We start from the raw sequence: 17,677 nt of genomic DNA, 5'->3' as shown, positions 1-17,677 counted from the left end.
CCACCCTTTTATTTTCTTATATAACATATTACCTTCCTGGGTTTTTTTTTTTTTTCTATTTTATGTTAACTGTGGAATAGCATTTATCCAGCATAGATTTGTTTTGTTACATAATTTCCTATGTAAAACACTTTCTTATAAACTCTGAATAATATAAAATGCTGCTCTTAGTTTTCTAGATGATGATATTTATGATTGTATTTGAAGAACTTGTGTTACTATCACAGCAACTTTATAATTTAACTAGCTGTCAGATGATCAAAAGATACTGAATAAGTGACAGAACTAAATAAATGTAAAATACAGAGTGACGGTGAAGGCTATTAAAACTCTACCCCTTGCTTAAAGTTATAGCTTCATCTAGTCTTTGTCAGGTGACTTTTGTACAATCTGGATTTTTACAGAGATTATAAAAGATTTTGTACAATCTACATTTTTACAGAGATTATAAAATCAGTATCAAACCACTACTTTAAAACTCTATTTCTCTGATTGGTGTAATATGACATTATAATCACAGTAGATGTCTAACAAGAAGATGTAAGGAATCTTTTTCCTTGTTTTGCTCTTACTGAGACTTTAATAAATTGCTGTAATTTTCCAGTGAACAGGTTCATCTACATCAAATGAATTTCAAGTCATGCATAAAAATCTAAAGAAGTTGTTTGTGATGTTATCATTAACTATATATGGGGCTAAGGATTCTAGTAAAAATTCCAAACAGCAACTCACAGGATGGTCCTTCTGCATATTATTCCAGATCTTCTGTCTCATTTCAGAAACTGCTTTAGAATTCGTCTTTCCCAGTTTCATTATCACCTTGTCTACATGGCTTTTTGTGGCTTGCAAGAGATTTTCCATGGTGGGCCAAAGATCATTAGGTTTCGAAAGATCCAGAACGAGAACAAGAGAAAACATCCTAAAGAAATAAAAATGTCTTTCAAAAAAGACTCAAAATAATTACCATTTTGAAACCCTAATGTACTGAAACTTACCAAAGAATAACCAAAATATACCTTAAGGAAAAAAACCACAAAAACCATAGCATTATTCTAAGAGTCAAAAAGACAAAAACAAAAAACCAAAGTCATAGCCTTATTTATTCTAATACTTTCCTCTAGTGATATTTAAGTGTTACAACTAATAGTGGAACTACGTTTCTGTTGAACTAAAAGTAATTTAGTTCAAATAGAGAAGCTGCAAGCATTAGGGTCGACAATGCCGTGTTCACATCCAATTTTACTGTGTGCTCCAAAAAGCAAAGCAAAAATAATAAAAGAAGCAAAAACAATAATACAATAATCAGGTAAAGGAGAAGAAAACAGATGTATGGATGGACCTTGCTAGAGAACTCTCTAGTTAATCTCCACAATAACCCTCTCCAGAAAATGTTATAATGTCCATTTTATAGATTAGAAGTCTCTGGCACAGATTTATATAATTAGTAAATTGTAGAACCAGTATTTATATTCAAAGTTACATGTTTTTGTGTGATACCATTCTGTCTCTCTGCAAGCACACCCCTGACCACCAGCTACGCCACCACCATCACCATATGCACTTGCATTCTGTTCATGCACATCACACATAAACCTAAACTCAGCAACAAACATTCCTGTTCAAAAATGGGCAAAGAGGCCAGGTATGGTGGCTCATGTCTGTATTTCTAGAGCTTTGGGAAGCTAAGGCAGGAGGATCTCTTGAGGCCAAGAGTTCAAGACCGACCAGCCTGGGCAACAAAGCAAGACTCCATCTCAACTATATAAAAAAAAAAAAGAAGGCAAAAGACTCAAATAGCCATTTCTCCAAAGAAGATATACAGATGGCCACCATGCCCAGCCTCTAGGAGTATTTTAAAAAATGGTTATAGTAAGTATGTAGAACCATAATCCTTGATGGTTTAGGATTCTATACAATATATCCAATATATCCCTGATCAACACACTATACGTTCTGCTAGAAGACACAGCACCAAATTATAATATATGTTATTTAATTATTTTGTTTAGTTCAAGTAAACAGCCTATTTTGTATAATTCAAGCAAAACAGTAACAATTCTGTTGGTCTCTATTCAGAAAGTAGTCTTTTACACATTAATTATCAAATATTCTAAAAATTATTCTGATATTACATTGCCTAGCCAATTATATCATTTTAGTAAGCTCATAAACAGTTTTGCTTAACTATAAAAATAATATATACATTTTTAAAGGTATTAATTTTATTTTTAGGGTTTTGGTATGGTTATGTTTCAACCATGGTTTAACATTTTTTCATTGTGATGAAATGGATACAACAAAATATATTTTTTTCAAGTGAAAAATTATTTTAAGCAAAAGAAAAATGAATTACTATAATTTTTTTCCAAGATTAAAATTTTTGTTCACAGTGTATTGGAAATACTTTTGTTACTTTTTACCTTTTTCATAGCAAATGACAGCCAAAACATTTTTTTAAACAAACTCTTAAAACAGAGATTCAGACCACAGGAAATGTTCTATTACAAACTGTCTAAAGTCTGTGGAAATGTTCGATGCATTTATAATTCTATGAAGTTATTTCAAAGATAAACAGTATCTAACAGTATTTGGCAATATTATTTTCTCAAGTTGTGGGACTTCATCCAACACAAGGAAATTATGTGTCAAACTAATTCTAGTCAAAAACACTTTGAGATTAGCAACCATATGATGAATGAAATGTTTTCCATGGATTATTTAACCACTCAGCAACCTACTTTGGACCCAAGCCTACCGCACCCTTTTCCTCTGTTGATTGTAACTCTGACCCTTCCCCTCTCCTAAAGCAGGCTCCGGCTGTTCTGGGGCTCCAGGGAAAGGAAGACCATGACCTCACAAATGAGGTATTAACCCTTGGGAAGATCTGGCTTTCTGCAGAACCTAGAATTTCCACAAGCCCAGCAGGCCAAAACCTTTTGGGCTTTGAAAAGGGTAATGAGGTAATGTAACAAGTCCATCAGAACAGGAGCCAACTCCCAACCCAGGTAAGAGTCAGCTTCTGTATTTTCACCCTTTCAGCCTCTGGCTACTTTAACCGGAAGCTCCTCCCGCCTTCACTATCTCTCTCTCTCTTTTTTTTTTTTAAAGAGAAAATGTCTCACTCTGTCACTCAGGCTGGAGTACAGTGGTATGATCATAGATTACTGCAGCCTCAAACTCCCTGGCTCACACAATCCTCCTGCTTCAGCCACCTGGGTAGCTGGGACTACAGAGGCATGCTATGATGCCTGATTAATTTTATTTTTTAATTTTTTTGTAGAGATGGGGTCTCGCTATGTTGCAGAGGCTGGTCTTGAACTCCAGGCCTCAAGTGATCCTCTCGCTTTGGCCTCTCAAAGTGCTGGGATCACAGGCGTGAGCCACCACACCCAGCCGCTCACCGTCTCTTCTCAACCACACCACTAGGCACTATTCCCTGGCAGCTTCACTTATTTGTCTCCATTAAAGAGAGACAAATGACAAATGATGTAACTGTAAAATTCCATCTTCTAAAAAATATTATCATAGCGAAAAGTGTTGAAAAGTGAAAAAGCAAGATCTAAATATTATATAAAATATCCCAAATCTGTACAAAGTCTATTTACAAACACTGAAAAGGCTGAAAGAAATACCTCAACATGTTAAAGCGGTTTTTAAAATGTGATTCTAGTTTCTTTTACATTCTTTGTGTCTTTCAGTATTTTTACAAGTTTTCTATGTGAGCATATATTACTTTTGTAATAAGTGAAAGAAAGTAAATCATATTTCACTAAAAGAAAAAAAAAAGACAAAACAAAGCCAACTGTATCCAGCCAGTTCTAGAGAAACAACTGTCCCATTAACAAGAAATAATTCCATCCTCCAAGGAGCTTAATGACTAACAACTAATTGTCAAGCCCTTTGTATTAGATCCAGGCAGCAGCAATGGTTTATGCTAAACTCTACAAATAAAATATTTCAGATTTTAAAATATTCGTTTTTCTTAGCTAAGACCAGTTCCCAGGAACACTGTAAGAAATGTCACAATTTTCCACATATTTGGCCAACATGTGGGAGTTACTGTCAGAAAAACATCACTCAAGCATTTTGAGGTTTTCCCCTAGGTTCTATTTCTCTAAGGTCAGCAAACGGAGAGACTTTCTCTCTCCTCCAACATACAGTCTTCCTTTAAATGAAGCTTCAAGAATACTAATTAGCATTAAATACAAAGGTAGACTTACAGTACTCAGATAAAGAAAAAACTCAGAACCGAATTAACTCACACTGCGATGGATATGGGAAAGAATTAAGCTTTTCAAAATTGCTTTTATGAAATGAATTCATTGCCCACGTGTAATTTGGTGTATTTTTTTTGTTTGCAGCTTGCAAAATATGTTAGTAGGGGGAACGTCAGCTATCTCACTTCAGCACAGGCCAAAATCTTGGTTATTTAAAAACTTCTTTGAAAGCATTACAGTTTAAGCATTTAGAAAGGAAGTGGGCATAAGCCTTCAGCAACATAAAACTGTACCCCAAAATTCTGACTGAGAAAAGCCAACTCATATTCCTCCTGGGGATACTCCTGTGTACTTACAGCTTTTCCTGGAGCTGGCTCACTTACCGTAAGGTGTCACTTGTGATAGGTATGCTGATTAAGTCCAATAAGGAGGTTCCTCCACCCAGTTCCCAAAAGTGAGCAATATCTTTTGGCTGAAAAACAAACATTTTTGATTTTTGAATTTTAAGTACTTCTTATACATCATTAGCACTTGCCAGTAATAATTAGACATACAAAATATTGTAGTCCTTAACCATTTCTTGGCAGTCAAAACTTTCTCCTTTATCCCATCCCTCAAAATGCACCAAAGCACCTATTCTAAAGAAAAATGATGAAATATTAAGAATTGTGTATATGTGTACACAAATGCCCAAATGCCCAAATGCCCTAATTTTAATGATATCTTAACAGAAGTCACAGACAGTGCCTCAATTTTGTAAATGACATATGTAACATACACTTACACAGATTTTAGATAAAAAGTAACCAGTTGAACAAATTTGTATTATCTTTTTGAAACATTGATAATTCTAGATAGAAATAAAACAGGTGAATAGGAAAACATTCTTATTTAGGAAGACAGAAGCTCACAGAATGAATTAGACACACGTAAGGCATAAAGAAAAGGAATGAACAAATTGCAGTCCTGGCTGCAGATCAAGATTACCTGAGCAAAAGTATAAGCAGACGATTTGTTCCTGATTCCTGTGGAGAATCTGAGTCTACCACTGACAATGATACATGGTAGGTGGGGGGAACAAGAGATCAAACAACTGCTTCTCTTTTTTATAGGGTCCTCAAAATAATAGGAAACTAACAGGACTAGGCAGTCAAGAAGTTCAGAAATAAGATCATCTAGGGCTGGATGCAGTGGCTCACACCTGTAACCTCAGCACTGTGGGAGGCCAAGGCTAGAGGATCACTTGAAGCCAGGAGTTCAAGGTCAGTCTGGCCAACACAGTGAGACCCCATCACTACAAACAATTTTTTAAAATTAGCTGAGTGTGGTGGTGCATGCTTGTAGTGAATTTGGGGGGACAGTTTACTTGGGAGGCTAATTTGGGAGGATTCTTTGAGCCCAGGAGTTTGAGGCTGCCGTGAGCTATGATCCTGCCACTGTACCTCAGCCTGGGCAACAAAGTGAGACCTTGTCTCCGAAAGAAAAGAAAAAAAGGAGGACCATCTATTCCATGAGGCCTCCCTAGACTGTTGGCTAATGGCATTTCTGCTTCTGTCCTGACACTGAAGAGCCTTCAGGTCACTGAAATTCTGTGAGGAGCTGACGAAGTACTTCTATTTAGAACTCTCAAGGAATTAAATCTGAGAAAGACGTGATGCTTCCAGAATGAATTTGGAAATATCCCACTTGATAGTACAAAGTTTAGAGAAAAAAAATAGGTGAAAAAGCATCACACAAGTTTTTATGTATCTGCTCCCACGAGCCTGTAAGAGACAGATTATCAATAAAATAAGTTTCAGATGAATATATATTATTTTGAATTTTTGACAAATTTTCATCTTGTAATCTCTATGATTGTTTGGCTGTTCATATATGAATCATTAATTTTTGTGGGAAAAATAATTCTTCATTGCAAAATCTCCCTCAATTCAAAATTTGATCAAGGGAAGTTTTTAGAGTCCTTCTGAGAAGTTAAACTTATGAGAGCTGTCTCAAAGTTTCCAATGAAAAGCATAATTACATTTCTAGGCTTATTGCTCATGTCAAAATTCAAGCGAGTCACAAAAACGAAGTCCTCTTGTATCTCCATATATTATGTTTTTTCTTTAAATTTCAGCTTTAAATAACCCACCTTCCTTGCTAAATCCTGGAAGCAACAATAGGCAGTTTTATCTCTTTATATACTGCCTAATGAGCAAAACATTTGGACTAAGTGTATAAAAATGTGCCTTGGTTATGGGAGTAGCAGGATGCTCCATTCTAGATTGTCCTTACACACACTTTATTTAAGAAATGACCTCTTTTCAGGTGACAACTCCAGAAAGATTCTATTTAGGAATTCCCCACCCCACCCCCTGCCAACATATACTATAAACCCACCTTCTATCCTGAATAGTTTATAATGTTCCTCTAAAGAGACATTAAAACAAGTGAAAATAGGCTTATAATCAAGTAGGGCATATGATCTCAACTAGCACTATCAACTTCAAGACGCATTTTTATTTTTATTTTATTTATTTATTTTGAGACAGTCTTGCTCTGTCACCCAGGCTGAAGTGCAGTGGTGCAATCTCGGCTTACTGCAACCTCTGCCTCCTGGATTCAAGTGATTCACCCATCTCAGCCTCCTGAGTAGCTGGGATTATAGGCACACATCATCACGCCCGGCTAATTTTTGTATTTTTAATAGAGAAGGGGTTTCACCATGTTGGCCAGGCTGGTCTCAAACTATTGACCATGTGATCTGCCAGGCTCGGCCTCCCAAAGAGCTGGGATTACAGGTGTGAGCCACTGCACCCAGCCCAAGATGCATTTTTAAATGCTAATAATTTAGATTTTAAACAGTATATTTTCATAAATACTCCACAGGTCAAACTTATATTTCAAAAGATTTTTGAGAGACAGAAAGTAACTCACAACACTATTCTCATGAACTGTACAATAAAGTTAAAAAGGCATCTTATTCTAGCATTTTAAGACATAACAAACGAGAAGGCTAAAATCTTTTCACAGTTTGGGTTGGCTTCATATCTGCCACACTGCATTTGAAGTTTAATGGTAGACAGCTATGAAGTGTACAACCGGTTATGTTTATTGATTACAGATAAGATGGAAAATGTAAAACAAAGTCAGCAGCATTACTTTCCCATCTTATGGGCATAGCAATATCACTTTAAAAGACCCTTACTGTGCTGGGTGTGGTGGCTCATGCCTGTAATCCCAGCACTTTGGGAGGCCGGGGCAGGCAGATTACTTGAGGTCAGGAGTTCCAGACCCACCTGGCCAATATGGTGAAACTCCATCTCTACTAAAAAACCAAAAATTAGCCAGGTGTGGTGGCAGGCGACTACAGTCACAGCTACCTGGGAGGCTGAGCTAGGAGAATCACTTGAACCCAGGAGGCAGAGCTTGTAGTGAGCTAAGACCGTGCCACTGCACTCCAGCCTGGACAAGAGCGAGACTCCAGTTGAAAAAAACAAAACAAAACAAAACAAAACAAAACCACTTACTGTGTTGTGCCCTTTTGCTCTTCTTCCATATGTATACTCCAAAGCTAAGGTTGGTTTTGGTGGCTCATCTCTGTATAATAAAGGCAGATAGTATTATCATTGTGGGTGGTGTTAGTTTCTTATGTTATCATCTTACCTGATTCATTTTTCCTTCCTCTTAGAAACTCTATTAGTAGAAAAGTTACTTTGTATAATAGCATTGAGATAAATTGTATGTACAAAATAAATGAACCTTCAAAACACCATCTTAATGGATTTTAATGGTGCCTGCATAATGTGGTAGCCCCTAAAGGCACAGCTGCGGCAAGTGGAGAATGCGTTGAGTCTGGCAGTGTGGATGGCCACGTTGGGCACTAGATCTCCACATCCAGGCCATGTAGGAAGCACTGACATTGGGTTTATGCTCAGCCTTGATGTGAGGAGCTAGGAACCTAATGCAGTTTAAAACATCAATGCAAGACTTGGCCAGGCATGGTGGCTCATGCCTGTAATCCTAACACTTTGGGAGGCCAAGGCGGGTAAACTGCTTGAGTTCAGGAGTTCGAGACTAGACTGGGCAACATAGCAAAACGCCGTCTCTACAAAAAAAAGTAGTGCACATCTGTAGTCCCAACTACTCAGGAGGCTGAGGTGGGAGAATTGCTGGAGCCTGGGAAAATCGCTTGAGCCTGGGAGGTCAAGGCTGCAGTAAGCTGAGATTGTGCCACTGCACTCCAGCCTGGATGACAGAGTAAGACCCTGTCTCAAAAAAACAAAAACAATGCAAGACTTTAATACAGTCCTCTATCTTAAATCACAGTTCAAACACGGGTATCATTTAGCTAGTGATAGTTAATAAATCATATCAACAAATCCTTAAAATCAGTAATGATTAGAAAAACATTAAAACAATTTGCTGAATTATTTATACTATAGCTTATATTGCTGGTAAGCAGTTTATGATATATATTTATTTTTATTATGGTAAGGAACGCAAAATAGAATTTATCTTAACCATTTTTAAGTGTACAATTCAGTAGTATTAAATATATTCACGTTGTTATATAACCCGTATTCAGCACTTTTTCATTCACAAGACTGAAACTCCATACCCATTAAACAACTCCTCGGCCAGGCATGGTGGCTTACACCTGTAATCCCAGCACTTTGGGAGACCAAGGCAGGTGGATCACCTGAGGTCAGGAGTTCAAGACCAGCATGGCCAACATGGTAAAACCCCATCTCTACTAAAAATATAAAGAAAAATTAACCAGGTGTGGTGGTGGGCGCCTGTAATCCCAGCTGAGGTAGGAGAATTGCTTGACCCTGGGAGGCAGAGGTTGCAGTGAGCCAAGACCACACCATTGCCCTCTAGCCTAGGAAACAAAAATGAAACTCCATCTCAAAAAAAAAAAAAAAAAAATCTCCTAATTTTCCCTTCCCCCTAGTCCTTGGTAACCACCATTCTACTTTTTGTTTCTACGAGTTTGATTATTCTAAATATCTCATATAAGTGAAATCATACTATATTCGTTTTTTTTTTTTTTTTTTTTGCAGTGGCACAATCTTGGCTCACTGCAACCTCTGTCTCCCAGGTTCAAGCTATTCTCATGCCTCCCAAGGAGCTGGGATTACAGGGGCCCGCCACCAAGCCCGGCCAATTTTTGTATTTTTAGTAGAGACAGGGTTTCACCATGTTGGCCAGGCTGGTCTCGAACTCCTGACCTCAAGTGATCTGCCCATCTTGGCCTCCCAGAGTGCTGGGACTACAGGCGTGAGCCACCATACCAACCCAATATTTTTGTGTGTGTGTCTGGCTTATTTCACTTAGCATAATGTCCTACAGGTTCATCGATGCTGTAGCATGTGATAGAATTTCCCTCCTTTTTAAGGCCAAATAATATGGGTACATATCTTCATTTTACTTTCTTATTTTATTTTATTGATACAGGGTCTCCCTCTGTTACTCAGGCTAGAATGCAGTGGCATGATCGTGGTTCACTGCAGCTTCAACCTCTCGGGCTCAAGTGATCCTCCCACCTCAGCTTCCTGAGTAGCTGGGACTACAGGTGTGTACCACCACAACCAGCTAATTTTTGTATATTTTGGTACAGATAAGTTCTCACTATGTTGGCCAGGCTGGTCTTGAACCTGGGATGACTGATCCACCTGCCTTGGCCTCCCAAAGTGTTAGGATTATAGGCATGAGCCACTGAAGCCAGCCCCATATCTATCTTTAAATTGTAGAAGAAAGATAAAAGATTTTTAAATTTGTGACTTATATATTTATGTTTATTAAATATTTTGAATATCACACCGCATATATCTTTTGAATATATTATATACAGAGTAATATTTGGTTATATTTCCCAAAAGACAGAAATTTTCTTGCTCTGTTGCCCAAGCTGGAGTGCAGTGGCCTCAGCTCACTGCAACCTCTGCCTCCTGGGTTCAAGCAATTCTCCTGCCTCAGCCTCCTGAGTACCTGGGATTGTAGGCATGTGACATTATGCCCAGCTAATTTTTGTATTTTTAGTACAGACAGGGTTTCACCATGTTGGTCAACCTAGTCTTAAACTTCTGACTTCGTGATCTGCCCATCTCAGCCTCCCAAAGTGTTAGGATTACAGGCATGAGCCACTGCGCCCGGCCATAAATTTTCTTTTATCAAGCAAAATGCTACTTTTAAGACAAAATTTATAAGATCTGATATTTAACCTAAATTTTGTAAAATTGCCCTTTTCCTAAGCAGACTATTAAGGAATTGAAATTATTACTTTTCAAGTCAATGTACTATTTTGTAGTATTTTCTCTTAAGCTGGTGTTGTATCAGATGATTTGTTTATGACAGGAAACAGCAAAATGTGTCTAAAAAGACCCATGATTCCTGGAGATGGAAAGACAAAACAGGTTTTACTGTTGATAGTTCCTCTGAGAAATGATTCTGCTGGTGAAAGAAATTACACAAAACTAGGAATTTATTATTTGTATTCTTTAATAATATTTTTCAAATGAGTGACATTTCTTTAATGTGACCTTAACACCAAATTCCATCTCTTTTGATGATTTGGGAAGTTATAAGAAATATGTATTGAAATGAAGGGAACAGAGAAATATCTTCCAAAATTGATTGAAGACTTTCTTTATCAGCTTCCTGCAACATCTACCAATCATAATCCTAAATGTTAATCTGATGGCCTGCTCCTACAGTGTAGGTTAGGAAGTATATAAAAGAAATGATAAAATATCCAGTTTGAGGACCAACACTGTGCTTCAAAAATGCATCCCTGAGCAACTAAAGCTTCCAATGAATGTTCAAATAATCATAGATTTGGCAGAATAAAATAATTTAAATACCAGAGTAGCATAGCCAAAAAGAAGGTAAATACATTGTAGGCTGGATCATTATGGTAACATTTCTCCCTCAAATAGGGAAACCCAGTATTAATCTCATAGCAGTTTTGGCTTATTGTTAGTTTTATCTTTAAAGGTGCTCTTAAAGGTTATACTAAGGATTCACTAAGAATTAAATATTTGGTTTGAGTCTTAAAATCATTCCCCTTCCTCATGTCTTTTAGGATCTAACTTGCCCTATACAACTAGAGTAAGCATAAATGTAGTTTAAAGGTTACTATAACACTTACCTGTCAAGACACCTTAGAATAATAGTAGTCTTTCCCTGGAAATTAAAAAAGAAGGAATACTGTGTTAATGTCATTCATATGTAAAATTGTATTATTATTCATAATTTGTGGCCCAAAATAGCTTTTTAATCACTTGAATGATAAATTACCTGGAAACTAAAAACTAGAAACTTTCAGAATTATTCTAAAGTTTGATAAGTGGAAAAAGTTAACTGTCAACTTTCCATCACAGTGTAACTACACTGCTATTATTATAATTATAAAGTCCCACAGATGACAAATACTAGCAAACCATACCTCACTTAAGTGGTCAACTTGGCAGCTGTCTTAGATTTTTCTCTACTCATCAATGCTAATTACTGGTTAAGCTGATGCTTAGTGTCTTTTAAAATGTTTTAATTCCAATTGTTGAAGTGGAAATAAAGAAAAAAGATAACATACAAATAAAGGACACATTGCAAATATGTTCAAAGTAAGTGGCAATTCAGATACTGCACTAGAGTAATTTGTTTTAATTACAGAGGCTGTACTCATTCCAAGTTTCTTTTTCTTTTATTGTATTTTTGAGACAGAGTCTCACTCTATCGCCGAGGCTGGAGTAAGGTGGCATGATCTCAGTTCACTGCAACTTCCACCTCCTGGGCTCAAGAGATTCTTGTGCCTCAGCCTCCTGCGTAGCTGGGATTATGGGTGCACGCCACCACGCCCAGCTAATTTTTGTATTTTTAGTAGAGACAGCGTTTTTCCACGTTGGCCAGGCTGGTCTTGAACTCCTGGCCTCATGTGATCTGCCCACCTTGGCCTCCCAAAGTGCCACCACACCTGGCCCCAAGTTTCTTTTCAGGACTTCTGGCCTAATTGCTACTACTAGTTATGCAACTTAACTTCACAGTTTAGCCAGGGACTAGCTCAGTGGTTTATATCATTTTTAAAAAATAGTAAAACCTTTTTTTTTTTTTTTTTTTTAAAGACCCCTTACAAGGAAACAGATAAAAGAGAAACAGCAGGGCAAGCTCCACTGGAGGAAACCTGCAGGCTCCAAAGAAAATAATTTGAAAAACTCTGGATTGTCAAAAACACCGAACATTTAATATATGTGTTTTTAGTTTTACTAAAAAACCTATAGTTTTTACCAAAAGAAGATAATTACTTCAGATTATATCTGGAATATGATCAAATTGAAGAACTGTTTTGTAATGAGATATATCAAAAAATAACTAGGCCAGGCATGGTGGCTCATACCTGTAATCCCAGCACTTTGGGAGGCTGAGGCAGGTGGATCACAAGGTCAAGAGATGCAGACCATCCTGGCTAATATGGTAAAACCCTGTCTCTACTAAAAATACAAAAATTAGCTGGCTGTGGTGGTGTGTGGCCTGTAGTTCCAGCTACTCCGGAGGCCGAGGCAGGAGAATTGCTTGAACCCAGGAGGCAGAGGTTGCAGTGAGTTGAGACTGCCTCCACTGAACTCCAGCCTGGTGACAGAGTGAGACTGTGTCTCAAAAAATAAATCATAGGAATAGTATAATATAAAAATGTACATTATTGAAGGATGTTTACTGGCTGGTGTTATATCAAACTGAATAACTAAAAAAGCCCTACATGTTCCCAAATAGGGGACTGGCTAAATTAATTATGGTAATCCATACAATAGAATAATATACAGCTATTAGGAATGATAATATAAAAATATACTTACTGACATAGTAAGACATTCATAATAGATTAGCAACACTCTGTTTGCATTAAAAAATAACTTTTCCTGTTTCCTTGAAGTACATACACACACACACACACACACACACACACAGAGAGAGAGAGAAACAAACACACAAATAAATTTAGAGGGACATTAGGCTGTTAATAATGATTATTTCTAGCTGATGGATTTGCAGGTAATTAATGCTTTTTTAAAAATTGGGATTTTCTAATTTTCATACACTGAACTTGTATCATATGTAGTTTACTACTGAATGGGCAAAAACTGGAAGCATTCCCTTTGAAATCTGGCACTAGACAAGGATGCCCTCTCTCACCACTCCTATTCAATATAGTACTGGAAGTTCTAGCCAGAGCAATCAGGCAAGAAAAAGAAATAAAGGGTATTCAAATAGGAAAGGAGGAAATCATATTGTCTCTATTTGCAGACCACATGATTGTATATCTAGAAGACCCCATTGTCTCAGCCCAAAATCTCCTGAAACTGATAAGCAACTTCAGCAAAGTCTCAGGATACAAAATCAATGTGCAAAAATCACAAGCATTCCTATACACCAATAACAGACTTAAAGAGAGCCAAATCAAGAACGAACTGCCATTCACAATTGCTACAAAGAAAATAAAATACCTAGGAATGCAACTAACAAGGAACGTAAAGGACCTTTTCCAGGAGAAGTACAAACCACTGCTCAACGAAATAAGAGAGGACACAAACAGATGGAGAAACATTCCATGTTCATGGTTAGGAAGAATCAATATCGTGAAAATGGCCATACTGCCCAAAGTAATTTACAGATTCAACGCTATCCCCATGAAGCTACCAAAGACCTTCTTCACAGAACTGGAAAAAACCACCTTAAACTTCATATGGAACCAAAAGAGAGCCTGCATAGCCAAGTCAATTCTAAGCAAAAAGAACAAAGCAAGAGACATCACACTACCGGACATCAAACTATACTACAAGGCTACAGTAATCAAAACAGCATGGTACTGGTACCAAAACAGAGATATAGACCAATGGAACAGAACAGAGGCCTCGGAGGCAACACAACATATCTACAACCATGCGATCTTTGACAAACTTGACAAAAACAAGCAATGGGGAAAGGAGTCCCTGTTTAATAAATGGTGTTGGGAAAACTGGCTAGCCATATGCAGGAAACAGAAACTGAACACCTTCCTGACACTTTACACTAAAATTAACTCCAGATGGATTAAAGACTTAAACATAACACCTAACACCATAAAAACTATAGAAGAAAATCTAGGCAAAACCATTCAGGACATAGGCGTAGGCAAGGACTTCATGACCAAAACACCAAAAGCATTGGCAACAAAAGTCAAAATAGACAAATGGGACCTAATCAAACTCCACAGCTTCTGCACGGCAAAAGAAACAGTCATTAGAGTGAATCGGCAACCAACAGAATGGGAAAAAATTTTTGCAGCTTACTCATCTGACAAAGGGCTGATATCCAGAATTTACAAAGAACTAAAACAGATTTACAAGAAAAAAACAAGCCCATTCAAAAGTGGGCGAAGGATATGAACAGATATTTTACAAAAGAAGACATACATGAGGCCAACAAACATATGAAAAATGCTCATCATCACTGGTCATTAGAGAAATGCAAATCAAAACTACATTGAGATACCATCTCACGCCAGTTAGAATGGCGATCATTAAAAAATCTGGAGACAACAGACGCTGGAGAGGATGTGGAGAAATAGGAACACTTTTACACTGTTGGTGGGAATGTAAATTCAACCATTGTGGAAGATAGTGTGGCGATTCTTTAAGGACCTAGAAATAGAAATTCCATTTGACCCAGCAATCCCATTACTGGGTATATATCCAAAGGATTATAAATCGTTCTACTATAAGGACACATGCACACAAATGTTCATTGCAGCACAATTTACAATAGCAAAGACCTGGAACCAACCCAAATGCCCATCGATGATAGACTGGACAGGGAAAATGTGGCACATATACACCACGGAATATTATGCAGCCATCAAAAAGGATGAGTTCGTGTCCTTTGTAGGGACATGGATGAACCTGGAAACCATCATTCTCAGCAAACTGACACAAGAACACAAAATCAAACACCGCATGTTCTCACTCATAGGCGGGTGTTGAACAATGAGAACACATGGACACAGGGAGGGGAGCATCACACACTGGGGTCTGTTGGGGGGAAATAGGGGAGGGACAGTGTGGGGTGGGGAGTTGGGGAGAGATAGCATGGGGAGAAATGCCAGATATAGGTGATGGGGAGGAAGGCAGCAAGTCACACTGCCATGTATGCACCTATGCAACAATCTTGCATGTTCTTCACATGTACCCCAAAACCTAAAATGCAATAAAAAATTAAAAAAAAAAAAGAAATTGGAGGAAGCAGAAAAATATTAGAGATCCCTCTGTTGTTGTTTTATCATTCTGCTTTGATACCAAACAAGATTAGTTAATGTGCCTAGTGTTATCTGATACAGGCCAGAGATTTCTAAACCTGGGTGCATGTCAGAATTATTTACAGAGCTGTCTAATAATTCAATATACAGAATAGTCATCAATTGTGTGAATGAATAAATTAATGTTTAACATATGTTTTGATCATCTTTACCAATACCCTTTTTAATATAAATAATTTATGAAACTAGAGGACAAAAATTACATTGTGCCTAATAAAATTAAATAAACTCTATGATGCAAAATTTTAAAAAAAAGTTTTAAATTAATAAGGGCTACATTACCTAAAAAGTAATGTACTCTATATATAAGAAAGTAGAATAAGAATTGGAAGGAATTTTAGAAAATATCTAGCCAATTTCCTCACATTTTCATGGTACACTAGGATTGATTTAAATCACCCCCTTTTTTGTTTTAGAGACAGAGTCTCGTGTTGCTTAGGCTAGAGTGCAGTGGCACAATCTTGGCTCACTGCAATGTCTGCCTCTAGGTTCAAGCGATTCTCATGCCTCAGCTTCTAGAGTAGTTGGGATTACTGGCTTGCACCACCATGTACAGCTAACTTTTTGCATTTTTAGTAGAGACGGGATTTCACTATGTTGGCCACGCTAATCTCGAACTCCTGGCCTCAAGTGATCCTCCCACCTCAGCCTCCTAAAATGCTGGGATTACAGGATTGAGCCACAATGCCTGGACTTAAATCACTTTTATTACAATTTCATATAAATTTTTAGTACTATGTGGTTACCATTCCAAATTAACATAAACTAATCTGGGAACTGAAATCAAGTTTTAGATTATCACTAAAATTACAACCCAAAATTTAAAAATTCATTAGTACACTGTGGTCCCCTGAGAATGCACCCATAATCTTGTTGGTTTCCTAATTCAAGAAACATGGACCTAGTACAAGTTCATTTAGAGACCATCGAAATGAATCCCATCTTCCCTTCTATTGTCTCAATCACTCCAGATGTCCAGTCCTCTCCTCTGACCCATTATTCCTGGAACTCTGAATTTCCTAGTTCTCTACACAGCCCTTAATTTGGCCCAATAATCCCCTCCTGTCCCCTTTCCTCTAAAATCCTTCTACTCTATGACTCCAAGTCCATGACTGGCAAACCCCCCGATATCTCAATCAACCTTTTCAGAATATTCTCTCTACGTGTTGGCCTTAACTAAAATGACTTTCCCTGAACCCCGTCCTCCACAGCCTTGTTAAACGAGGCTATTTACTCTCACTACCCTGCGTACTTTAGGGTCCTCCTTGCTCCCCAGTGCTACCTGTAAACAACTACTCTACCTCCCTCCTCTTGCAAAAACCTCAGAGGCTTGTATCAGTTTACCACCACGGTTGTTGTCATCTCTTTTGGCTCACAATCTCCCTTACTTCGCAGTTACTGTCATGAATCTTCCTTACACCCACATAGGTCTTGGCAATCCACCTGACATCCCGACCTCTCAGTGCATGCCTCCTAATGGAGGCCTTTTCCCTCACTCTACTTCTGCCACAGTCACTTCCAGGGTTACATCTTGAAGCATTCCAGTTTCACTGGCAACTGCACTGCTTCCAAACTCGCACATACACACAGCACATCCTCTAACCGCTTCTTCAGGCATCCTCATAGTAATAACTCTTTGGTCTTCATGAAAAGTCTCAAATGTCCATTGACACTCCCTCTGCTAACAGTCGCTCCTATGTCAGCTTCTTCCTACCTTCGCTTCTCTCCTTTTCCATCTCAGAGTCCATAGTTTATCATTACAATCATCTCTGGTAAATATCATCCATGCCCTGGGCTCCTTCACTTTGCATTGCACTTGCATCCAGCCAGCAAAGCCACTCCAGGTAATCACCTTCCTCTTCCATGCCTGCACCCATGCAAGTGAGTGATGGTGGAGAAAAACCAAGTACACTTGACAGATTAGTATCATGTTAACACCCATCATGAAAATGGCAGTCAACAATGACTGACAATCCTATTACATTTCTCTAGTATGATCTTTCTCCCATTTGTCGCAGTATCTGTTTCATACATTTTTCTTGAACATCTTAGAATACTCAACACTCTTCACCTGAATTACTTCTCTTTCCTTACTTCTCACCCTTCACGCTTTAGTCACCACCCTCTTCAGGAG

At 37.9% G+C, this 17,677-nt stretch overlaps 1 protein-coding gene across 3 annotated transcripts in view; it reads right to left on the bottom strand.

Annotated features, from left to right (window-relative positions):
* Nucleotides 1-17,677, bottom strand: part of DYNC2LI1 (dynein cytoplasmic 2 light intermediate chain 1) — a 37,343-nt gene that overhangs the window by 14,132 nt on the left and 5,534 nt on the right. For all 3 annotated transcript variants that reach the window (XM_012450604.2, XM_012450603.2, XM_021670765.2), the window contains exons 3-6: nt 11,350-11,384; nt 7,727-7,796; nt 4,601-4,689; nt 733-919 (exon numbers count right to left, since the gene is read on the bottom strand). In XM_012450604.2, the coding sequence (XP_012306027.2) occupies nt 733-919; nt 4,601-4,689; nt 7,727-7,796; nt 11,350-11,384 (381 nt within the window). The remainder of the gene's footprint in view (nt 1-732; nt 920-4,600; nt 4,690-7,726; nt 7,797-11,349; nt 11,385-17,677) is intronic.

The sequence above is a fragment of the Aotus nancymaae genome, unplaced genomic scaffold (genome assembly GCF_030222135.1).
Source record: "Aotus nancymaae isolate 86718 unplaced genomic scaffold, 86718_ANA_hifiasm-v0.15.2.pri h1tg000057l, whole genome shotgun sequence".
Classification (NCBI taxonomy): domain Eukaryota; kingdom Metazoa; phylum Chordata; class Mammalia; order Primates; family Aotidae; genus Aotus; species Aotus nancymaae.
This window is presented reverse-complemented; position numbering and strand designations above follow the sequence as displayed.